The 27,382-nt window shown below is 35.5% G+C and overlaps 1 protein-coding gene across 1 annotated transcript; it reads left to right on the top strand.

Moving 5' to 3' along the window:
- The first annotated feature begins 20,976 nt into the window (after positions 1–20,976).
- Positions 20,977–25,535, top strand: LOC145015189 (Metallopeptidase M24 family protein). The gene is made up of 13 exons (XM_078973639.1): positions 20,977–21,423; positions 21,519–21,644; positions 21,746–21,865; positions 21,968–22,243; positions 22,333–22,505; positions 22,606–22,842; positions 23,009–23,160; positions 23,249–23,439; positions 23,511–23,619; positions 24,745–24,899; positions 25,005–25,097; positions 25,176–25,256; positions 25,314–25,535. Exons 1-13 carry the CDS (start codon positions 21,040–21,042, stop codon positions 25,383–25,385), a joined length of 2,169 nt encoding a protein of 722 aa, XP_078829765.1. The 5' UTR covers positions 20,977–21,039; the 3' UTR covers positions 25,386–25,535.
- Positions 25,536–27,382: the final 1,847 nt, after the last annotated feature.

Here is a 27,382-nt window from a genome sequence, read left to right as displayed (position 1 = left end):
AATGGCAACTACTTCATCACCAACTACAGACAAAATCATCAGTGTTCCGATTCTGAAGATCCAGGGTTCCAACTATCAAGTCGAATCGGATTTGTCAAAATATTCGGAAGAACTTCACATGCTTGTGGTTGCTTTACAGAATTCAGTTCTGTCTAAAGCAATGTTTGACTCATTTGCTGCTCCGATGTCCTGGTTATCAAAGGCAGGTTCTACAGCATCATACAACAAGGAGACTGGGTGTGTGGAATTCACCATGGTTACAGATACGAGAATTAGGGTCTCCAAGCGGTTGTTTTGCAAGATTTTGGGAATTCCGAATTTTGGCTCGTATGAGGAACTTACTTCTTCACAAGTGGTGTTTATGTTCAATGAGATGGGTCATCAACCTCCATTGACACGTATCAATGATTTCAAGAAGTCGGGGTTACCAACAATTTGGAACTTTTTGTTTGGCATCTTTCTTAGATGTCTTACTGGAAGAACTGTGGGGCTGGATAAAGGAAGGATGGAGGTGTATGCAATGATAGCTGGGTTTTACTACGATTTGCAAGTTGATTATTCTGAGCAATTATGGACAGAGTTCATAACAAGTATTTCGAAGACAAATGCTAAGCATGGGATTTCTTGTGCACGATATTGGAGTCTGATAGTCCAATATGTTTATCAGAAGGAAAAAATCGAAGTTCCGGAATACGAAGAGAAAGCAATTTTCCACATGTATGGTAGTCCAAAGGAAGTGCATGATGATCCGGCTATCTTTACCAAAGTTGCTCGTATTCCGGATGCAATGCTCAAGAAGGTGGATCCCACGAATAATGTGTTGGTGTCATATTTGCAATCTATTGACACAATCGTTGTTACTAGGATGTTACAACAAGAAGAGAAGAAGAAGTCGAAGAAATCAAAGAAGACAGAGGGTGTGTCTTTGGAAAAAGGGGTGAAGGCAGAACAAAAGAATCAAGAGCAAATAGTTACATCTCGAACTGTCGAAGAGGTGTCTCCTGTTTTAACTTCAGTGGCTGATACACCTGTTATCGAAGCCTCTCCATCAAAAGAAACGATTCCTTCGAAGACGGGGGTTTTTCGAAGAATAAAAATCAAGAGAAAATCTCAGTTGGTGAAGAAAACATAGGTTACTCATCAGGGGTTACCGTTTGAGAAATTCCAGCTCCGGTGTCTCCATCTTCTAAGAAACGAAGGGCTGCAGATATGGAAAAATTCTTAAAGAAAACCCAACGTATAGAAGAAGTGGATCAAGTTCCTGAGACTCCTGAAGATGAAATTCCTAAAGAAGTAGAGATTCTTCAGTCTACTGAAATTTCGAAGCTTGCTGATACAAAGCTCATTGAACCAACATCTTTACCTCAGGTTACTTCCACAACTGATTCTCCAACATTCCAATCTATTATGGATCAACCTTTCACCACTATATTCTCAACACAATCAACCGATCCACCAAATCCATCATCACCTGTTGCTGAAACCATGGCTGTTGATGAGGAAACTGATAACGAAGGATTTGGAGGAACATTCGAAGCTCTTTCCTTTGATAAAGCTGAAGAAGATTTCCCTGACCATATGCTGATGACGATGAAGCAGTTCAAGATATTGAATTCAAAATTAAATTCTATCTTGCAATCTCAAGCGGATGTCGGAAGTGCTGGAATCACTATCATGGAAGTTGATTCCATAATGAAGGAAATGGAAAGCAGGATGATTTCGAAGGCATCAGGGCTAATACGTGATTCTGAAAGCCGCATTCTTGAGAAAACTGATCAGAATGATAGTTCTACAGAGAATAGAATCAATTCTCTGAGATCTGATTTTCTGAAGGAAGTAAAGGAATTGAAGACTGTTACGAAGGAGCGTCATGTGCTCTTCGTACAGGAAGTTAAGAAGGTTCGAGAAGATGTTAATATGCAAATTCGTGAACTTCGTGAAGAAATGACGAAGGAGGTTCAGCATATTCAACAAGGGTATGAATCAGCACATCAAAAGAACGACATTATTTGTGATGCGGTTGTTAAATGTGTTAAGATGTTCGAACAAGTCAATCCTCAGATGATCTCTCTTTCAGCCAATGAACAACAACATTTTGGAGAGTTGGTGAAACTGCTGAAAGAACTCCAAGAAATATCTTCGAAAGTTTCTTCTCCAATTATTTCTCAAGAATTTCTTTCTCAGAAATTCATTCATTTCAAAGCCATTCTACAAAAACACCTTGCTCCATTACTTCGAATTTCAAGCCTTTTGCCAAACGTATCAGATGCCCCACCTGCTATCACAGGGGTGCAAGAGGGAGAAAAGGTTGGTCAAGCAAAGGCTGGGGAATATGAGAAGAAACCTGAAGATGCGAAGGTGGTAGGAAAGGTTTATCCTTCGAAAGTTTTTGTTAAGCCAACAATTGTTTCAGCTGCTCCAGTTATTTCAACTGTGACTACAACTGTTCCAATTTCAATACCTATTGCAAAAGGGATTGTAATTGTGAATCAAAGTGATGTCTCTTCATCAAAGAATGTAGCTCCTTCGAATGATAAAGACAAGGGAAAAGGAGTTCTGGTTGAGAAGTCTAACAAAGAGAAGAAAGCTGAGGTGGCAGCTGAGATTGAAAGAATGAGGCAAGTTGAAAGTATAATGAGATAAAGAGCTCTAGAAGGTTCGAATGTTGATAAGGGGGATCCTTCAAAAATGTACAATTACAAAACAATAGAATCCAGGGTGATGTTCGATCACATGTATTCTTTTGAAAAGATTCCAAAGAAGAGCTTTGTGGTGACAAATACGGATTTTGGTCAACTTGATTTTCCAATCAACAAAATGATGTTCGTTATGCCACAGTTCAAGGCTGAGACAAAGTATATGGATACCGAAGAGGGAAAGAAGATGAAGATATGTTTTCATGCAGTATTAGCAAAAGCTCAAGAAGAAGTTTGGTTCTTGGAGAAAATTAAGAAGGTGATATCTATAAAAATGGATGTCATTTTCGAAGAGAAGTTTCAAAATATAAAATATGTTGTGGCAAGGGCGAGTGGAAAGATACAAGAGTTTACTGTGGCGGACTTTCCATTGATGAACACTTATGATCTCATCAATGTTGCCCTGATACTTAAAGACAAGTCATTCTCTTTTCTCCAAGATACAGAACCAGATGTTTTCAGTCTTGGGTGTAGGCACATCAAAATATTCTTGGAGAATTATTTTGAGTGCTTAGCTCAAACTGATGTCGAACTTGCTACTGTTAAAGGCTTCGACATAACTGCACCAATGGCTCCTACAAAGAAGCAGGTTGAGTTGAAAAAGTACGAAGATGGTGAAATATGCTTAAAGCCATTGGGGATTGTCTTTGCAGGAAAAGATAAAGCTGGAAGAGCTAAAAGATTTTTGTTTCAAACTTCTGAAGTGGAGAGATATACAAATTCACAATATACGAACTTAATTGTTCGTATGAATCATTGCAAGAAGAACTCAGAAGGAGACAAGAAGGAGATAAAGAAAGTTATCTCCTGGTATGTGGAAATCTGAAGAGTGTTGATGTATGCCGTTCAACTACTAACTTCATGAAGACTTCGACCTTTATTCCAAAGGGGGGAGATTGTTAGAGTTTAAATGTTGTAATATGTCGAAGTGTTAGTTGTTAACGAAGGATCTTTTGTTTGCGTAAGAAGAGTCTTCGGAAGTAATGTTATTTTTACTAAGGCATTTTAATGAATAGTCTTAACGTCTAGTCCTTAGTATTTTTATTATGTTTTTGTACTCCTATAAATAGGGGTCTGTACTAAGTGAGTAGTAAAGTTTCACTGAGTCTTTACAGAATATTCTTTGTACTCTGTAAAATCAAGAGCATAATATGAGTTGAACCAAAATTATATTTACTCTCGTGTTCATCGTTTTTCTTCTTTCTGAATTCTTACATGAATTGATCTTAAACTCGATTACAAATCTCATCAGATCATACGCAAATTTCTTTTTAAAAATCTATTTTGTTAAAGCATTGAAATTTTCTATTTTATTGTATTTTTAAAAAAAATTCCTTTCAATACTTAAAAAATCTTTACATTCATAGCATTGTACTTCATTTTTTTCCTTTAAGCTCATTTTTCATTAAATAGTCGACCCAATTAAATGGCATTAAACTAACTCTAAAGACAAAAAGAAAATATTTTTTTTACCTAAATCAACAGTAGTTCTTTGCTTAATAGGTGACATATTATTGGTTGAGCGACTATGTACTCGGTCTTTGGGATTTCACCTTATTCCACAATACCCGATTTTTTTCTGCATTTTGTACTTTTTATGCAAATCAACTGATCCTCAAGAGTCACCCTACCTAAACATCTGGTTGTTGCTTCCTCCGTAAGACCACCCAACTCCTTTTCTCTACTCGGTTTCTCTGCAAAAAAATAATAATAATAAATACATTTAATGTTGACTAATATCACTTCTTTATTCATGCAATTCTATTCATAAATAATAATAAAATAAACCATTACCCCTGTAGAACTGATATGTGGGAAACAACATTATGTAAAATACCTTGGAAGTTTGTGGAATGCTTCTCTTCAATAACAAAATTGTGTCCACCAATTAGGACTGATGAAGCCTAAATATTAATAAATAAATAAATAAAAGTCAAATTTAACAAAAGCAAAATCATCACAACAAAAGAAATAAACAGAAGATCATATCAACAATTTTTGAACAGTTCAAAGGTTTTCACCTATGTTGATGTGGCAGCAACAACTTCAGCGCTACCTGACACCTGCTTCTAAAATTGCTCTGCTAACTTTCTCAAGCTATCCATATGATAGGAAGGCTCTAACCATTGACCCAACACCACCGGGCTCAAATCAGAAATGGATCAATTCAGTTACAAGTAACGACTTTTTAATTCCAAAAGCATGTTTTAATTTTATGTCTTTGTTATTTAATTTGAACTTATCAGAGCAGTTAGTTGGTTCTCCACTTAAAATAGGATCATGGGAACTAGTAGAGTAGCGGTTATTTTGTTTCAATTATGTACTGGAAATTGAGAATGAAAAAGTCAGTTCTTGGATTCTTAAAGTTTGTATTATTCCGTGATACTTCAGAATAAGTTCGTGTCCCTGCTATTTTAATTTCTTAACAGGTAAATTAAAAGGTGAACTTGGACAACTAACTCTTAGTTTCGTGGTGAATCTGTATCGAAAACCAAGGTTAGATTTCCACCTATTTATTAGTTTGTATCAAGGGTATAACGGTCCTAATTTAGCAATAGTGCTATCATTTGGTATCAGAGCTCATGGATACCCGAAGTATTAGTGAATTGAAAAAATTGATTTCTGAAGCCCTCGAAATTGATAGAAGAGAAAGGGATCAACAAATGCAAGCTCTACAAGATCAAGTTAACGAGTTGGTTAATTCTCAAAAACAACGAACCGAAGACGAGGTTAACTCGAGAGGTACTGGTGGTTCGTATGTTCGTGGCGACAAGGAGAAATTTAACCAAATTAAAGGGAATTCTGAGCCTAACCAAACTTTCATCAAGCCCACTAATTATCAAAAAACAACAGCAGCCCCAAGCCCAATTATACCACCACTTTTAAACCTTTAACTAATACTAACACAAACGCCGAAACCCCAAAGGCTCCTAGACGGTGTTTTCGTTGTCAAGGGTTAGGTCACATAGCGCCAGAATGTCCAAACAAACGTATTATTACGCTAGCTGACTCTAAGATTGCTAATGGTTCTGATTTTGCGATTGATTTAGTGCCAACTCCCACTCCAACCATTGAAGAGGAAGAATAATTGATTGGTCCCGATGAAGGAGAATGCCTGGTAGTGCGACGAGTATTGAGCACCACTTCTATTCCGGAAGAAGATCTCCAACGAGAGTCTATTTTCCACACATGTTGCACAATTTCTCAGAAGCTCTACTCTTTAATAACTGATGGAGGAAGGTGCACTAATGTCGCTTCTCAAACCATGGTCATTAAGTTGAATCTATATATAGAGCCTCATCCCTCGCCCTACATGATCTACTGGTTGAATCAAGGGAAAGGCATTCGAGTAACGCATCGAATACTGCTACAGTTTACCATTGGAAAATCTTATTCTGATGAAATCTGGTGCGACGTTATTCCGATGGACGTGTGTCATGTTCTGCTCAGGCGACCATGGCAATTTGATAGAAAAGTGATCCACGACGGGTATCTCAACACTTATTCCTTTATTCACAACCATAAGAAAATAGTACTCGCTCCAATTTCACCTACATCACCACCGCTTAAACCATCACCGCCTTTGAGCATTCTACTTCAATCCGAGCAACATGAATATTTCCACTCCAAAGTTATCATGTTACTGGGCTTGAGGATGACGAAGAAAAAACACCACGACAATAACACCCATCTATGCTATCATTATTACAGTCCTATAAACAAGTTTTTCCATTTGAAATCCCACGTGGTTTACCTCCCAGGCGTTCCATTCAACATAAAATTGATTTAATCCTTGGCTCACCTTTACCTAACAAGCCCACCTATCGTTCTAATCCTCAAGAAACGGATGAGATGAGAAGACAAGTAGATCAATTGCTAGAGAAGGGACTCATTCGTGAATCCCTCAGCCCATGTGCAGTACCCACCTTACTTGTACAAAAACAATGGTGAATGGAGAATGTGCATGGATAGTCAGTCTATTAATAAGATCACTATCAAATATCGTTTCCCGATACCAAGATTGAATGATTTACTAGACGAACTCTATGGAGCAACTATGTTCTCAAAGATCGATTTACAAAGTGGGTATCATCAAATTCGGATCTTTGAAGGAGATGAATGGAAAACGACTTTCAAGACTAAAGAAGGGTTGTATGAATGGCTCGTTGTGCCTTTTGGTTTATCAAATGCACCAAGCACCTTTATGCATTTGATGAATCAATTACTCAAGTCGTTTTTAGGAAAATTTATTGTCGTCTATTTTGACGACATCCTAGTATACAGTCGCTCACCCGAGGATCATCATTCTCATCTGCTTCAACTGTTTCAAGTACTCGATCAAGAACAACTCTATGGGAATTTAGAGAAATGTGAATTTTTCACAAGTCAGGTGACTTTTCTCGGGTATTTGGTTTTTGCACAGGGAATACAAGTAGATGATAAGAAGATTCAAGCTATAAAAGACTGGCCGGTTCCACAATCGATATAACAAGTGTGAAGCTTCCATGGTCTTGCATCTTTTTATAGACGATTTATCAAAAAATTTAGTACCATTGTAGCCCTAATGACTGAAACTACCAAGCTCAAGTAGTTTCATTGGAATTCGTCTGCCCAACTTGCTTTTGAAGAACTCAAGAAACAACTATCCTCCACACTTGTGTTAGCATTACCACGTTTCTTGGAAGTCTTTGAAGTTGAATGTGATGCTTCGAGAGTCGGAATCGGAGATGTGTTGTCCCAATTAGGTCGTCCAATTGCTTATTTTAGCGAGAAACTCAATGATGCTAAGCGGAGGTACTCCACCTACGACAAAGAGTTCTATGCCCTAGTCCGAGCTTTAACCCACTGGCAGCACTACCTGATCTCTAAAGAATTTATATTACACTCAGATCATGAAGCTCTGAAGTATATTCAAGGCCAGCACAAGTTACAACCTCGTCATGCAAAATGGGTGGAATTTCTACAAATCTTCAATTTCACAATTAAACACAAATCCAGGAAACTCAATAAGGGTGCAGACGCCCTTTCTCGCAAATATTCTCTACTCACTTCCCTTCCATCACAAGTCCTTGGGCTCGATCTACTTAAAAATGAATACCCAACAAATCCCGACTTTGGGGAGTCGTATTTTAAATGTCAGACTCATTCTGCGGGTGAATACCACATTGTTAATGGGTATTTGTTCAAAAGACAACAACTCTGCATTCCTCGTCATAGTATTCGAATTGTTCTGATACAACAAGCTCATGGAGGAGGATTAGCTGGCCATCTGGGTCTTGATAAAATAGTTCACATTCTGAAAAGTCAATTTTTTCTGGCCAAAACTAACTCTTGATGTCGAGCATTTTATCAGGCGTTGTTTACAATGTCATCAAGCCAAAAGTTATTCTACACCACATGGATTAGACATGCCATTACCGGTGTCCACTGCTCCATGGGAAGATGTTAGCTTGGATTCCGTTACCGGTTTACCATGTACACAACGTTAGAAAGATACCGTGATGGTTGTAGTTGACAAATTTTCCAAGATGGCCCATTTTATTGCTTGCCATACCACATATGACGCTGTTCAGGTCGCCGATCTCTATTTTAAAGAAATTGTTCGTCTTCATGGAATACCCTGAACGATGGTTAGTGACCGAGATGTCAAATTTCTTAGCCACTTTTGGTTGACATTGTGGAGAAAAATGGGGACCAAACTCAAGTTTAGCACGCCAAGCCATCTGCAAACTAATGGACAGACCGAGGTGCACAGTCGAATCACTAGAAATAACGAGCTTCTCAAGTATCGTCGTGACAAAGGCCGCAAACACATCTTGTTTCAACCGGGTGATCTTGTATTGATACATTTACGCAAGGAAAGGTTTCCATCGAAACGCCGATCTAAACTGAGTCCTCGATCTGATGGACCCTTCAAGGTCCTTGCCAAAGTCAATGACAATGCATATCAGATTGATCTCCTAGGCACTTATGGAGTTGCTGCTACTTTTAATGTAGCTAACTTACACCCTTACTTTGACCCTGATGAGCCAATTCCAAGTTTGGGGACAAACTTTTCTGAAGAGGGGGAGGATGATAGGAAGGCTCTAACCATTGACCCAACACCACCGGGCTCAAATCAGAAGTGGATCAATTTGATTCAGTTACAAGATAAAACTTTTATTTCCAAAAGCATGTTTTAATTTTATGTCTTTGTTATTTAATTTGAACTTATCAGAGCAGTTAGTTGTTTCTCCACTTAAAATAGGATCGTGGGAACTAGTAGAGTAGCGGTTATTTTGTTTCACGTTATGTACTGGAAATTAAGAATGAAAAAGTCAGTTCTTGGATTCTTAAAGTTTGGATTATTTTGTGATACTTCAGAATAAGTTCGTGTCCCTGCTATTCTAATTTCTTAACAGGTAAATTAGAAGGTGAACTTGGACAACTAACTCTTAGTTTCGTGGTGAATCTGTATCGAAAACCAAGGTTAGATTTCAAAACTCTACTGAAAATGAAACTGACAATCATAACATAAACTTGTATGTGTAATTTGGGAGTACTTACTTGAGCTCGGCTGATTGCATGTACCACACCCTTTTCTCTTTTCAAAACTCTTTTCGCTTTTTCTAAAACTCTTTTCTCTATACTTTTTCTAAAATTGTTTTCTTTTCTCAAAATTCTTTTGTAACCATGGTTTTTCTCTTGAAAACTTTATACCACTTCCTTAGTTTGAGTTCAAACACACCCGAAAGTGCGCCCGAATCCCTCAAACCAAGGCTCTGATACCAACTTGTAACATCCCAAAAACACAGTCTAAAAATTTCGTTTTAATTTAATAATAAAACCATAGTCGTCGAACATCATATATAAATCATAAACTGTGTGTCTCAAAATATCATAACAATTGTCAAAATATCATAGTATAAACATCCCAGACTGAATAGGTGGTGTGTGCACTGCAATCTTCCAGAGCTCCTCTTTTGAAAACTGAGTACCTGAAACCAAAACTGAAAACTGTAAGCACGAAGCTTGGTGAGTCTCCCCAAACTACCACATACCATACAATAACATATATAGCACATACTGGGCCTTGCCCACTGCATCGGACCGAAGTCCGGAAACTGCATCGGACCGAAGTCCGGATTTAACCAGGGCCTTGCCCTTTGCATCGGACTGAAGTCCGGAAACCGCATCGGACTGAAGTCCGGAACTGACTGGGACCTTGTCCCCTGCATCGGACCAAAGTCCGGAACTAACTGCATCAGACCGAAGTCTGGAACTGGTTGCTACCTTGTCCCCTGCATCGGACCGAAGTCCGGAACTGGCTGAACATAGCATATCATAAACACATATCAACTATCATAAACACATATACTACACACTGCATCGGACTGAAGTCCAGAACACATAACACATAGACATGCTTGAATCACAAAGACATCAAGCACCCTAACTACTGCATCAGACTGAGGTCCGAAACTATTGCTAACTAAACGGGTTAGCATTGTGGCCGTAGACCCGTTCCTACTGGAAGGAAACTCACCTCACACTGCTTAAGTCCCGCAGACCCAATCCCATACTGCTGAAGTCCCGCATACCCAATCCCACACTGTTGAAGTCCCGCAGACTTGACCCCAGCTGCTAGATGACAGATTCTCGATCCGCTGAATGGTCACAAACGACCCTACACAAACTCACAGCCACCCTTCGTGGTGCCTGGCGGTGACGAGGTAGGGCAGCGACGGAGCAGCAACCATATCGACAATGGCGGCGGCTGTTAGCGTTTCACCACAGTAGCGACACCGCAGACGACCTTCCGACTTTAATGTCAACTTTTCCAGCGAAAGGAGAATTGATGATTAAACTTCGAAGAGGTGGCAGTCAAATGGAATGGCGGTGGCTGGGGTAGTCATCAAAACCGCATCAGCGAAGTACCGGACGAGGTTCACTCTTTTGTGACCGCAAACGGCAACAGCAACAGCCGCTCGTCGTCGTCATCAGGAAGGGCAGCATCATCGGTTACGCCATCGGCCAAGGATGGCGACGGCGGCAATAGGAAACAAAAACGAAGGAGGAGGAGGTTGGCGATCCATATAGTGAACGGTAGCAGCACGGTCCTTGATCTCCCGACCAATCCGCACTCAACTCGTGGCTCCTCATCTTCAACGGTGGCCGGAGGCTAAGGGTGAAGAGGGGTGACGGCTGAAAGGTTGAAGGTGGTGGCTGGACTTGCTCCAAGGGTTAGGGTTTTGGGGTTACAAACTCTTAAGAACGAGAGAGGAGGATAATCGGGTTTAAATCCCGTCATCATTCAAACTTATACTCTTTATCCTTCTTTAGTCCCTCCCCATAAAGTCCCTTTCAAGACAGCTCCAACATTTACCAATTAGACCCCTGCTATTATAATTTTTTTCATAATAAATCCAACAATTACCAAAAAAAACCCTTATCTTCCCAAAATCTCTTCAATTTAAGTCTCAATAATTTACCAAGTAGCCCATGCCATCCTAATATTTACGTAACCAATCCGAAACTTACACTTTTAACCCATGACTTCTAAAATTGTAACATTTGGCTCCCGAAAACCAACATCTCACTGAATATTACGAATTTTAGGGTTGTTACTCTTTCATAAATTTTTATCTATTTATTTATTAAATAAACGGGATGTTACACATGGAGTGGAATATAGCTGTCAAGCATTGTTGAAACGTAGCCGGTGCATTGCATAACCCAAAAGGCATGCGTCGATATGCAAATGTTCCACTTGGATAAGTGAAAGTCATCTTCTCTTGATCAATTGAGTCAATAAGAATTTAGAAATAGCCTGAAATCCATCTAGAAAAAAATAATAGCAATGACCAGATAATCGCTCAAGCATTTGATCAATAAAAGGAAGAGTGAAGTTGTCTTTGCAAGTGGCATCATTTAGCTTGCGATAATCGATGCACACTCACCAACCAGTTACCTTTCGTGTCGGTATGAGCTCATTCTTCTCGTTTGTCACAACTGTCATCCCTCCTTTATTTGGCACTACTTGAACCGGACTCACCCATTGACTATCAGAAATGAAATATATTATCCCGACATCTAAGAGCTTGACAACTTATTTGTTGACCACTTCTTGCATGTTTGGGATCAATCACCTATGATGTTGCACTATCGTGTCGTGTCTTCTTCAAGATTGATCTTGTGCAAGCAATAGGAAGGGCTAATCCCTTTGATATCCATAATCTTCCATGCAATGGCATTCTTCCTTTTCTTCAAAACCTTAATAAGATGTTCCTTTTTTATTGGTGTGAGGTCAGAAGCAATAATCACTGGATTTTGATCGTCCTCTTCCAGAAAAGCATATTCCAAGTGTTCCATCAAAGTTTTGAAATCTAATTTCATATTCTGAACAATGAACATGTCATGTGTATTAACATAACACGCCGTGTTACAGTCCGTTAAACCGTCAGGTCGTGTTTTTTTCGTTTCGACACATCGTGTTGAGCTCCTCAACACGTTGTGTTGTGTTTTCATCATGCTTTGTTAATTCTTCATATTCGCTTTCTTCAAGTAGTCTCTCTGTCTCCTTTAGATATTTTTCAGCATCAAAGTCATCTTTTGAGATAAATGTGGATCTACTCTCCTTGTCTTCTTTCCATTCTACCAATTCTTTTTCCAATAGTTCTTCCAAAATATCTATCGAGAAGACTCTGTCGTCACTAAACCTAGAATGTTTCATGGCTCGATCAACTCAAATATGTAACTGAATCATCTCCTACCCCCGAGAGTAAGTTTTGACTCTATCATGTCCACTATAGCACAAGCGGTGCTTAAGAAGGGTCTTCCCAGAATAATCAGCACTTGATGGTCTTCTTCCATAACTAGCACTATGAAATCTACAGGAAACACGAACTTATCGACTTTTACCAATAGATCCTCGCATATTCCTATGTCATCATCTTATTGGCTAAATGAATCGCCATTCGAATGGGTCTCGAATTTGGAAGGTTCAACTTCTTGAAGCGTGAATAAGGGATAAGATTCACACTAGCTCCTGAATCGGCCAATGCGTAACTTGTAGCCAAATTCCCGAATTGACATGGAAAAGTTAAGCTCCCCGGGTCATCCATTTTCTTCGATAGTTTGTTCAACATAGCGGCTGAATAATTTTCGTTTAGGACCACCTTCGATGCTTCCTACATCTTCTTTTTATTTGTAAGAAGGTCTTTCAAGAAATTTGCATACTTGGGCATTTGAGTTATCGCCTAGATAAATGGAATGTTGATTTGGTAGGACTTTATATGTTCCAGAAACTTCTTGTAATCTTCATTCTGTTTGTCTTGTCTAGCTCGACTTAGGATTGGAAATGGAGGCTGATACAGTTTGATTGGAGGATTTTTATTTTCTTCAGGTAGAAACACGTCGTGTACTTCTCCTGAACACGCCATGTTGAATTGTCAGTTTGCAATTCTCGGTTTTCTTTTACTACTTCTTACACCACTTTTGGATCTTCATTCGGGATTGGGGTAAGACAAGTGACTGTTTTACCACTCTTAGTTGTCACAATATTTATATGTGCTCCTTTAGGATTTTGCTCGGTGTTACTCGAAAGTCCGCCCGGTAACCGCTCATTGAATTACTTTGTAAGTTACACGAGTTACTTCTCGATGTTGAGGATCGAGGCATGCTGATTTATCATCAATACTTACTGGTCCTTCATCATCGCCTGTTGCTCTTGTATCGCGTGTCGGTCTCTTCATGTCTTTTTTCAGATGCAGATGCAAATCGTGTAATCATAACTGAAAAATCTTTCTTCTTTTCTTGTACCGACTCTTCTTTTTGATAAAACCCTCACATCTTTTGTTTGTATTTTTCCTCCTTTGCCTTCTTGTACTCATCGTAGGGTAGCCATTCCTTCTTAGGTTTTCTCCAATCTTTATCGTACCTATCCCCGCTTGAATGACAAACTTGAGCTTTCCAGTTTTCGTTCTCGTCCAAGTGATAATCTTTGGTAAGGTGAGGCCCGCTACAATTATCACACCCATACAGATGACGTGGATGGATTGATCCATCTTTATCATCCTAATATCCATACTTTCCAACTTGGCCATTATTTCCGCCATATCATCCGAAACTGGGTTCACCGTTCCTTGAGTTCAATCGTTTAGTGGGTTATGATATTCTCTTGAGTGTTTAGGGAATTCTTCGATAAAATCTTTGATATCAGTTGGGGATTTCTTCATGAGTGGTCCTTGAGAGTCAAGGAGCAGCCTGGCTGTAACATTTACTCCATCATAGAAGATGGAAACCTCTTGTTGAACATTCAGGTCGTTTTCAGGGCAATTCCTTAACAAGCCCTTGTATCTCTCCCATGCCTGATAGAGTGATTCTCCTCCCATTTGCTCAAAGTTGGTGATTGCTTTCTTCAAATTTGCAACTTTCGATGGTGGGGAAAAATTGCTTTATGAACTCTTCGCGCATCTTGGCCCATGCTGTGATGGATCTTGGAGGTAGTGCTTTTAACCAGTCCTTTATGACTCCCTTGAATGTAACCAATATAATCCTTAGCAGTATAGTCTCGTGATTAGCTATGTCGATGACCTCTTCGATATGTTTATAGGCATCTTCGTGATCCTTCCCATAGAATGGAATTTCCCTAAGTTGAGCGAGTATGTGACCCTTGAATTTGAAATTTGTTGTTGCAGGAATTGTGGGTTGCACAAGACCTGGGCTAGTATCGTCACGTATATGCTTCTTATAAGCCTCTATAGGTATGCCTGCTATATGAGATAAATCTCACACAAAGGATCGATAACAATTAGCAAATAAAATTAAACGGAAAAACTAGTAACTTTATATGAGTAAATCTCACACAGAGGATCGATAACAATTAGCAAATAAAATTAATTATTTACATCATTCCCCAACAACGGCGCTAAAAACTTGATACATGTAAAATGTACTAGTTTTAATCCTAACTAACTTAAACACAAAAACAGACACACACAAGGCAGTGTACCTATCAATTAGCAGTTTAATGAATGTAAGTAGGGTATCGAACATAGGGAACGGTAAACAATTAAAATTACTACTAATATTATCTAATTTAAACAATGAATTAAAGAGGGTTTTTTCTCTAGTTTTACAAGACTAGAAACATAGCAATTACTTAAACACTTATGCAAGAACAATTAATGAAAAGAAAGAGAAACAAATGACAACTAGATTCAATAATATTAAAGAGACTTTCGTTTAGATTCAATTCCCTTATTCTTATGGTTGATTTCTTGGAAAGTGCAATGGATTTATATATCATCAGTTACAGATTTCTAATGTGATTAGGTTCATGTTCACTATTACTAACACTTTAGCAAACAAATCAATTCAAGCATTGATCAAATGCTTAAATTAAAGAGTTTACTAGTGTTCAATTCGAATCAAACAAGACTTGTAATGGTAGTTAATTAAATTGGTTGGTTCAATTAACTCATATATGGTTGGTCATCATACATGCTCACACATTAATTTAATTATTTTCTAATTAACCCTCGGTTATGTTAACAACACTAGACTTATAATCTTGTTTTCACGAAAATCATAAGAGGCAAGCAATCAAGCAGATGGTCATATAACTCAATATACTTAGTAATTAACAGAAAACAATTGTCATTAATACATAAGGATCTTTAAACAAGTTTATCATGATAAATAACCAAATCAACTTTATCCAAAGCCACTCAATCAACACTTAGTCATAAGATTATCTATTCTAAACAAAAGTATGGTGTTTTAGCCAATAACTTCAGCAATTAAAACCATAAACACGAAATTCAATGTTGCAAACATGATTCACACAAAGATTTAAGAAAAGTAATGATTAATTGCCTTTGACCTCTTCACAAATAGCCTCTAGTCAAATTATGAGTTCCAAAGATCCTTGAGAATGTCTCTGGCCCCCAAAAGTCGTTACAACTCCAAACCAACATTAGGGTTTCAAACAGAAACAATCCTTAAATGGATTATGAAAATAGGCGCAACATGTCATGTTGGAGGACCCAAACACGCCATGTTTTATTTAAAATTGTGTGTACGATAAGTCACTATTTTGTCGAGATTTCTCAAACCAACACGTCGTGTTTAAGGATAACATGTCGTGTTTTTCCAGAATTGCATATTCTTTCTTCAAAATCCAAGATCCAAGCTTCCAATCGCCAATTCCACTTCCTTTTCCTTCTGAGCATGTCTTTGTTGCTAGAAATGATATTTTAAACTAATTAAGTACCTTTTGTTCAATATTTGAGACAAAAACAACATAAAGTATTAAGATAATGCATGAATTATATGATTAAATATGCCCATATCACTAGACTAGTAGGGTCGTGACTGTTGATCATATGATTATGTTAGAGATATGTTTGATATGGTAACTAGGTAAAGCTAGTTGCCAATGGAATTTACTATGTTAGTTAAACATGTGCTTATGCTATATTGTTATATGGTAGTGATAACTTAGGTTCTATGTAGTCTAAGTTGGATAACTTGAGAACTCTAGGTCTAATGCTTGATTATGATGTTCTTGTCTGATTGTTCTCTCTTGAGTGGATTAGGAATGGAAACGGGGTGGGTTCGGGGTGGGGCATGGTTTCCCAAACCTAAACCCGATTTCTAAATGTGTCCCCGACCTGATACCCAATGGGTTTCTTAATGGGACACCCCGTCCGGGCTGAAACTTTCCCCGAACTCGACCTTAAGCCCAAAACCCAATAAATGCATCATTTGTGGTGAAATTATCCATGGTAAGAGTTGAAACTTTCCTATCAAGACTCTAATCACACAAAGTAACATAAAGTATGTCGGTAAGAACATCGGATGTATGCGGACAAGGCACGTAAATAAACATGTTTAAGAATATATATATATATATATATATATATATATGTTAATATTAACATATAAATAATAAGTATGTATAAAATGAAGTTAAACAAGTATAATATACCTCATAATTATGCTTTGCAAGTTCCATTTTTGATCTACAAAATGTGTTGTGATTGCCATAAACCCTTTTTTTATGATTAGATGTCCACATATCGGTAATAACTGCAATTCTACTTTTGTTCTTTGTCAACAAACTCATAGTTTTATCCCATTCATAATCATAAATACTTTTGATGTCGCTCTTGATGGTGTTTCGACAAGAAACCTTAAATAAAGGTTAAAGACCTTCCACAAACTTCCTAAATCCATAATGCTCTACAAATTGAAAGCGGATACTCGTGCACAATAATCATTTCAGCCAAATCCTTCCTTGAAGTATCAGCATTAAATGTATAATTTGAAACATGCGTTGTAGTACCATCTACTTTCTTTTTTTCTTGCACCAAGATAGATTGGCGAATATCTGTAAAAGGTTTGTGTATACAACGTTTATAATGTGCAAGTAAATGTTTTGTGCCTGTCTTGCTATTTACACCCAATACTTTAGAGCAATATTTACATTTTGCTTTAACTTCACCATTCAGTTTGAATTTTTTAAAATGAGGCCATGCTGGTGAACATGTTTCCCTTTTCGAACCAACCAGTTCATCTCCATCTTCATCAAAAAATGTATCATTAATATTTGTCCCATCTTGTTGATCCACAGAATCAATATTTTGTTGTTTAGAACCCGAATCTCCCACATCTTGACTACTTGTAGTTGGAGCATGATTTTGACTGCTTGAATTCATATTTCCTGAAAATACAACCAATGTAATATCATATTCAACAATACTAAACATATCAGGTTTCAACAGCACACAAATCATATTCAACAGTTCAAATAAGCACAAATTCTAAGTAAGAAAATCAAAAATCACTTTCAAGAGTACAAATTAGCAAAAAGTCAGATTCTAACAGTTGAAATAAGCTTAAATTCGAAATCAAAAAATCAGAAATCTATTTCAAGAGTACAAATTAGCACAAAATTAGATTAACAGTTCAAACAAGCTCAAATTCAAAATCAAAAAATAAGAAATTGGTTTCAACAGTGTATTTGAAGGATGAAAAGTCAACTAGTGGCTTGTTATTTCACTCTATATCAATAGAAGTACAGAAAATGTGATCAATTTCAAGAAAGAAAGAAGAGAAAGAAAGGTGTGATCGATTAAAGAAGAGTAAAGGTCCAATTTCGAGTTAATACTGATATCATTACCTATAATTTTTTCTTGTGTGTGGCGTCGATCGAAGAGAATGAAGAGTTGTATCGATTCGATTTTGGGTTTGTGATTATTTGAAACAAGAGCAGGAAAAACTGAATAGTATTAATGCGATGGGCCAAACGTTGTTACTACCTTATTGGTTGCTGTTAACTGGACGATGGTCACAACTTGCTATTGATAGATGATGGTGTACTCAACTTCGATGAAAATGAACAAGATGAATGATGAAAGCGATCGACCGATCATCAAATCATAGCTGGAAAATTGATTTTGTTAATTTGGAATATTTATTTGAGTATAAAGGAAATGAGTCAATGACGGCTGGAACCTAGAAGAGAAGCGTGATTTTAGGGTTAGTCTTCTAGGGGCTGAAATGTAATATATATATATATATATATATATATATATATATATATATATATATATATATATATATATATATATATATATTGGGGTGGAGCGAGTCGGGGCAGACATATCCCACTCCTTGCCCTGAACCCGAAAAAATACCCTATAATGACCCGATACCCGATAAGAGCGACCCGAAAACTTCGGGAATCGGGTTTCCTCATCGGTTTCAGGTTTTTTTTGCCATCCCTAGGGTAGATAATCTATTCGAATAACAATATGAACCCTAGCTACATATGACTTTACGTCTTGTATCGAAGACCAAGAGGTGGCTCCTAGCAGTAGAGGTTGGGCGGGGCCTATTATATACCGTTGGGCAGGATCCGTTATGTATGGTTGGGAGGGTCCTTTATGTATGGCTGGGTGGGGCCCGTTATGTTGGGTGAGGCCCGTTATGTATGGTTAGGCGGGCCCCATTATGTATAGTTTGACGGGTCCCGTTATTTATGGTTGGGCGGGCCTTATTATGTGAGTTGGGTTAGGCTCGTGAACTCTTGTGTTAGGCCAGTTGCATATGATGCATGTATGTGGTTAGGAGATTTGGATGCTCGACGCTAGAGCTGAGATCTTTTGTGGATGCATCGTATGTATGATAGAATATGTGGTATACCGGGGAACTCACTAAGTTTTATGCTTACATTTGAGGATTAAACATTTTTGCAGGTGGTTCGTGAGAAGATCTTGACGGGAATGTACACACGCATCAAAGATATTTGTTTCTACAGTTTTGCAAACTTAACTCTGATAATGTATGGTTTCAAACAAACAGATGTTACTCATTGGCTTTGAAACAAAGGTTTTAACTGGCTATTAAATTTTAAAATACAAAAATCTCTTTGTAATTTTTGGGACGTTATAAGATGGTATAAGAGCCTTGGTTTGAGGGATTTTAGCGCATCTTGCGGTGTGTCTGAACTCAAACTGTGGACTGAGAGATTTTTAAATGAGTTTTTGAAAATAAAATTCTTTTATTCTAGGAAACAATTTTCTAAAACAATTTCATAAGAAATTGAGAATGTGATGCGTACAATTGGTAGGAGCTTAGGAAGCAAGTAATTCCCAATATACCCATATGATCTTGTATTTGTGCTATGAAATTGTTATGCATTCTAGAATGTATCGGGATTAGCCTATGTGGTTGATGTCCATATTCGAGAAGGGTGCCCATAATCACAAGGATTTGCCTCATCAATTGTGTTCTTTGTCTTGGAAAAATTTGAGCTTGAGCTAAAGTTGAACGATTTATAGGGAGAAGCCATGAAAGTTGAAGAAGTCGATCGATCAAAAGGAGCCATATGCATTGCACCCTAAATCGATTTAGTAAGATGTATTTTTCATTTGATGGTGAGTAGATATGTCAACACACCAACTTAATATGCTAAGTTACTAATAATATGCCAACTTATTTGTTAACCTGAAAGATCTAGTTACCATAGGGGAGATTTAAATAAAATGTGTACTCTGTTTATATATATATATATATATATATATATATATATATATATATATATATATATATATATATATATATATATATATATATATATATATACTTTTTTTTTTTTGTACAAAACCTTTAATTTTATGATGTTTTTTGAACAAACAAACCGTTTGATAATATTTTTTGAACGATTTAAAAAACTTACTTACCCTTTTAAATCATTTTTCTAGAAATTAATCATAGACTCCTGGTTCACCGCTTCACATACAAAGGGAAATAAATTTGTTAAGGTAATTAACTTTTCAGTTTGTTCACATTCTGAATAGCTATTTTTTGTACACATTTAGGTAATTAAAATTTCAGTACTTTGTTTTTATATATATATATATATATATATATATATATATATATACACACACATCTAGGTAATTAAATTTTCAGTACTCTGTTCATATATATATATATATATATATATATATATATATATATATATTTGTTTTTTTGTACAAAACCTTTAATTTTATGATGTTTTTTGAACAAACAAACCGTTTGATAATATTTTTTTGAATGATTTAAAATACTTATTTACCCTTTTAAATCATTTTTCTAGAAATTAATCATACACTCCTAGTTCACCGCTTCACATACAAAGGGAAATAAATTTGTTAAGGTAATTAACTTTTCAGTTTGTTCACATTATGAGTAACTATTTTTTTGTACACATTTAGGTAACGAACTTTTTAGAAGTGTTCACATATAACCATTATGACTAGTTATGACCGTCATAATGGTCATATGTGAACACTTTCAAAAAGTTCGTTACCTAGATGTGTATAAAAAAATAGTTACCCAGATGTGAACGAAAATATAAAAGTAAATTATATGACTGGTCCCTATGGTTCGGGTAATTTGTGCGTTTGGTCCCTTACTTATTTTTAACTCAGATGATCCTTACTTTTATTTTTATTGTGCGTTTGATCATTATCTTACCTCAAAAGACTAATGTGCCATTTTTGGTTTATTTTCTTATTTGTGTATTTATTTTTTTACATATTTAAACAAATTAATAGACCCTACATATATGTATTTATTTTTTAGATAAGACACATACCAAACACGTAAAAAAAAACAATAGAAATCTTTCGAGTTAAAAAATAAGTTAGGAACCAAATTCGTAAATTATCCTAAACCATTAGAGACCATTTGTGTAATTTACTCTTGGAATTATTTCCGATTTTCGAACAATTTCTTGCTTCCAAGCAATGCAATAGTTATTTTGCCTTATCTTCCATCTCTTTCTTCCTCGTCGTTCTCACCGCCAATGAAGTCAGCAGCAGCGATAATGTCAGGCCTTACTCTCTCTAAATCGCCGCCGCGCTCCGCCTACCTATCGTCCTATTCACCCCACCGCTGCTTCAGCTTTTTCTCTCTATCACTCCCGATTTATCGTTCTCTTAACTCCATGAAGAGGCCCCCAATTCATGTCAGTCATAGTAACCCGATGTTCATCGTTCGAAATTCGTCTTCGAGCTCTTCCGGTTCTTCTTCGATCACCGCCAAACCCTCTTCTGAGATGCGCAAGCATCACAATGGAAGCAGTAAAGGAATAGATCGAGATCAGAAGCTCACCGCCCTCCGTGAGCTTTTTGGGAAGCCCGGTATTAATATCGACGCGTATATCATTCCTTCTCAGGATGCTCATCAGGTTTGATTCTCTCCCTCTAACTAATTTTATTTTGAATCACAAACAAAGTATTTCAAACGTATCAAGGTTTTGAACCCGTTGTGCAATGAATACAGAGTGAATTTATCGCCGAGTGTTATATGAGAAGGGCCTACATATCAGGTTTTACTGGTAGTGCTGGGACTGCAGTTGTTACGAAACATAAGGCAGCGCTTTGGACAGATGGGCGATACTTTCTCCAGGTTTATCCAGTGCTCTCAGTTCTTTACTTCTTTACATTCCAAGGTTATCACCATTACAAAACATGTCTGTTTGATTTTTTCTTCATCATTTTCATTCCTAGGCAGAAAAGCAATTGAGCTCGAGTTGGATCCTTATGCGGGCTGGTAATTGGGGTGTTCCCAACACTACTGAATGGCTCAACGATGTTTTAGCTCCTGGTGGGAGAATTGGCATAGATCCCGTGAGTAATACTTTGAATTCTTGTGATGTGTTTGTTGATATTACCATGTTTTCATATGCTTGTGTCTGATGCCACCTTCTATTCTATTTGTGAAGGGAGCAGTTTCTTTTTTCTTCTGATGCTGTAAATGAATTGAAGGAAGCTGTTGCTAAAAGCAATCATGAGTTGGTATATTTATATGATGTTAATCTTGTGGATGAAGTATGGAAAGAATCAAGACCAATGCCTCCAAATAAACCTATTCGATTGCATGATCTTAAATTTGCTGGTGTTGATGTGTCAACTAAGTTATCTAATTTGAGATCTGAACTCACTAATGCTGGATCATCTGCAATTGTTATATCTATGCTTGATGAAGTTGCATGGCTACTTAACTTGGTAATCTTTTTAACTTCTTTAGATGCCCATTAGTAAATCTGTTGGGGTTAAATGCAATTCATGCATCATTTTTCTTCTTTTTTTGGCAGAGAGGAAATGATGTTCCACATTCTCCTGTTATGTATGCATACTTGATAGTAGAGATTAATGCAGCAAAACTCTTTGTTGACAAGTCAAAAGTCACCCCTGAAGTGAATGATTACTTGAAGAAAGCTGGCATAGAGTTAAAACCATACGACTCCATTCTTTCTGAAATCAAAAGGTGAGTCTAAAGCACTACATAATTTGTATTTTTGTTTAGTTATATATGCAATTGGATGATGATGCTATTCTTACTTGAAACTTGTCTATGTCCTTTATAGCTTAGCTGCACGTGGGGCCCACCTTTGGTTGGACACATCATCAGTCAATGCTGCTATTGTAAGCACATATGCAACTGCTTGTGATAAATTCTTAGAAGGCCTTGGTAATAATAGCAAGAGCAAAGGAAAGAACTTATCTGGAGCACCTTCTGCATTTTGTAAGAGCTCTCCCATATCTCTAGCTAAAGCAGTGAAAAATGATGCTGAGTTGGAAGGGATGCGTAATTCTCATCTAAGGTAAACTAAATGACCATTATACCCTTATCTGTGGCACCTTATGCATTCTAAGTATTGTATGGGAACTATGGATAAATGATGTCTGCTTGGAGTTTTTGCTGTATGAAGTATGAACAAAGATTGTTTCTTTTTTAGTGTAAATGACGATTATACCCTTGTGTATCAGGGATGCAGCTGCTCTTGCTGAGTTCTGGTCATGGCTGGAGGAGGAAATGAGTAAAAAAACAGTACTCACAGAGGTTGAAGTTTCAGACAAACTTCTTGAATTTCGTTCAAGTCAATCTGGTTTTGTTGATACTAGCTTTGATACTATAAGTGGTATGCCAATTGCCACATTTGCCCCTTATCATTCACAAATAAGAAATTAACATGTGATAAGAAGAAAATTACGATTTTGACCTCACAGGTTCTGGTGCAAATGGTGCTATTATACATTATAGAGCAGAACCAGAGAGCTGTAGCATAGTGGATACACAGAAGCTGTTCCTACTAGACAGTGGGGCCCAGTATCTTGATGGGACCACTGATATAACACGGACAGTTCATTTTGGTCAACCTTCTGAAAGACAAAAAGAATGCTTCACCCGAGTTCTTCAGGTGCTCAGTTTTTATTAAAATTAAAATTCTTTTAATAGTTTTGATTTAATTATTTATATAAAAAATTTCAGGGTCATATAGCTCTTGATCAAGCAGTATTTCCAGAGAATACACCAGGTTTTGTACTTGATGCATTTGCACGTTCTTCCCTTTGGAAAGTTGGACTTGATTATCGCCATGGTAATTTTTTTTTATTTTTCATTTAAATGAAATAAATAAGAATGCACTTCATTACTTCTATTGAATCCCACTTTCATTTCTTTCCATTACAACATTTAGTTTCAGTTTTTTTATTTTCTGCATTGTAGTTTGATAAATTTATCTAGTTATAAAATTCTACTTTCAACTTTTTTCTTAAAATCTAGGGTTAATCTCAAGAAAGACCTTATATTTTGTGTTTTTTCCAGATTAAACCTCAAATTTATTTTTTCCTGAAAAAGTCCTTGTATTTTTTCATTTTTTTCCAAAAAAGTTGTAAAATGTGAGGGTTTTTTCGAGAAAAGCTAAAAAAGTTGAGGGTTTATTTGGAAACATTGAGAAGGTTGAGGGTTTTTTTTTTTCGGTTTTTTTCCAAAAAAATTGTAAAATGTGAGGGTTTTTTCGAGAAAAGCTAAAAAAGTTGAGGGTTTATTTGGAAACATTTAGAAGGTTGAGGGTTTTTTTTTTCGGAAAAAAAATACAAAGTTGAGGGCTTTTTCAGTAAAAATGAAAAAATACAAGGTAATTTTCAGGAAAAAAATAAATTTGGGTTAATCTCTTAAAAGTCCTTATATTTTGTGCTTTTTCCGGATTAAACCTCTACTTTATTTTTTTCATGAAAAAGACCTTATATTTTTTCATTTTTTTTCCTAAAAAACCCTCAACTTTGTCTTTTTTTTCCGAAAAAACCCTCAACCTTCTAAATGTATCCAAATAAATCCTCAACTTTTTTAGTTTTTCCTGAAAAAACCCTCACATTTTACAACTTTTTTTTAGAGAAAAATGACTAAAAGGTCCAGATCAGGAAAAAATGAAAAAAATACAAGGTCTTTTTCCATCAAAAATTAAATTCAAGGTCTAATCCTGAAAAAACATAAAGTATAAGGTCTTTTATGAGATTAACCCTAAACAAATCAATAGAAGTATATTGCTATTTTTAGTAGCCAGAGTCCTTTTTTCTTTATTCTACATGATGATGATGTAATTAAATGCAAGAATTCATTTAACTAATATATATATATATATATATATATATATATATATATATATATATATATATATATATATATATATATATATATTTTATTTTTCTGTTGAATGAATTAGGAACTGGACATGGTGTAGGAGCTGCATTAAATGTTCATGAGGGCCCACAAAGTATCAGCTTCAGATTTGGCAATATGACTCCTTTGCTTAAAGGCATGATTATCAGCAACGAACCAGGTTATTATGAGGATCATGCCTTTGGTATTCGAATTGAGGTATTTTCATTTTTCTCTTGTAATGGGTTTACGAGGGACAATTTGGTCTTTTAACATATACTATAACATATTGATGTTTCTGATACATGTGAATTGTGATTGCAGAATCTTCTATTTGTCAAAGAGGTCAACACTCCTAATCGTTTCGGAGGAATTACATATATTGGATTTGAGAAGCTTACTTTTGTTCCTATACAGGTGTGTGTTGATAATGTCTATTTTGCCCTTTGAATTTTGATTTTAAGTAAAATAAACTTATCACTTCACATCATGCAGACTAAATTGGTTGACTTAACCCTACTCTCTGCTGCTGAGGTTGATTGGCTCAATGATTACCATTCACAAGTTTGGGAAAAGGTAAAATATTTATATAATAATAATAAAAGAATAAAATAATAATAATATTTGGTTCAGGTTTCATCATTGGTGGAAGGATCTGCACGTGAGTGGCTTTGGAATAACACGCGTCCAGTTGTAAAGCCATGATTTTCTCTACTTTGTGTGTACGTTGGATGTCATCTGTATATATAAAAAGAATATGTTGCTGTGAAGTAGAATTTTAATGAATATTACAATTGTAATTCGTAACATGGCTACAAACAAAGTATCAATCACGACTTTTCATTCCTATTTCTATTTTTGTTTAAACAAAAGCAATTTTTACTGTTATACGTTTGGAATAGTGTCTAAATAAGTAAAAAAAGAATTAAAAGTACAATTTTGTAGTTTGCTAGATTTTCTAAAATCTAATGGCTTGATAAGAAAAAGATGAAAATTGCTATTTCATATGTTTAGTATTCGATACATATAATGTATAAGCCTATGTGAAATAATTTTAATATTAGAAAATTGTTATATGAATTTCTTGCTATGATAATGACAACGAGAGGCAATGCCTGGTGATCATGTTTCTTTATTTAATTTCATTAATTTAGACACTATTCCATATGTAGAGAATGACATGGCAAATGATGTGGTAAAAAATTAGTGTGAAGAAGGTGACACAAACCTAACAACCATATGAATGATATGCTCTACAAAAACTTTTTGCATTTAATCTTGGGCAAATTAGTGTTGGCATTTATTTTTGACATTTAATATTAAGAAATTAGTTTTGACGAAGTTATTGTATTTAATTTTGCAAGATTTTTGTTACGCTGAAATTAGTTTTCGTATTTAATGTTAGCATCTACTTTTGCAAATGATTTTTCTAACCCAAATTTAATTTGACAAAATTTTACTTTGGCACTTAATTTGCCCACAATAACAGAATTATGGTTGCAGTGCATAATTTCATATAAGAGATTCAGGTTTAAACTTAAATTTTTTTTAGTGTTCAGATATAATGATTTACATTTTTTTTTTTACTTTGCATGTTTTGACATTTAACTTCGTGTTTCTTTGTGAATTTTTTTGTTTAGTTTCACAGAATGGCTTTAAAGATAACGTTTAGTTTTGTTGAATGTTTTGGAAGTATTGTGAACAATCAAAAGGAATTGAGTATGTAAAGCCTTTGGTTGGCAAAACATGAATGAATGATTGAATTCTACTTTTTTGTATATTTATGTTCTATTTGCAATTCGATTAAAAGGTTTGGAATGTTTATCCCGATAATATAGTTAAAGCTAAGTTAAATAGTATTATTATAATTAGTACACACATGAAAGTATTATTTGAATATTTGTTTGATTTAGAAGTACATGGTTAGAAAAATACAAAAACTTTTGACTTTTTAGGGAGAAAAGGAGTATTTATCTTGTGAATATAATTAAAATTAAATTCAATAATATATTATTATACACACAAAACTAATATAAGAATCCAATTATATAGTCTATGAAATATATACACTTTGACTTTTGGAAGAAAAAATAGAATTTTTATTTTTTGAATATGATTATAATTTAGGTAATATATGGTTAAAAATATGAAATCTTGTAGTACAAAGAGAAGTAATTTATGAAAGTGGTTTATATATATATATATATATATATATATATATATATATATATATATATATATATATATATATATATATATATATATTCCCCTTCCTATAAAAATATCAAACAATCACATACACATTCATACACTTATAAATCATAAATGCACAACTAGTAATTAGGGGTATGAATAACTACCTTTTATATAAAATTAGTTGTGAGATCCATTTATAACATGGATTAGTTTTTTAAAAAAAATTAAATACAAATGTCAAAATATTTGGAAACTTTGAATTTATAAGAAAATAAAAAAATAATGAATTATTATAATGTAAATGTTTTCTTTTCTTTTAAATTTAAACAAATAATTCAAATAAATAAAAGAAATTAATGAGCTTTAATTTTGAAAAAAGTTGAAATTAAAAGGTAAATTATTAATGAAATTGATATCCATTTATTACTATATTTATTGTAATTATTACATTAAAATATTATGTGAAATTTAATAAAATAGAAAAACTTATAAAATAACATGTAGAA

Source organism: Lactuca saligna, chromosome 9 (assembly GCF_052625555.1).
Source record: "Lactuca saligna cultivar CGN05327 chromosome 9, ASM5262555v1, whole genome shotgun sequence".
In the NCBI taxonomy this organism is placed as follows: Eukaryota; Viridiplantae; Streptophyta; class Magnoliopsida; order Asterales; family Asteraceae; genus Lactuca; species Lactuca saligna.
The sequence above is the reverse complement of the archived record's forward strand: the minus strand, read 5'-3'. Positions and strand labels throughout refer to the sequence as shown.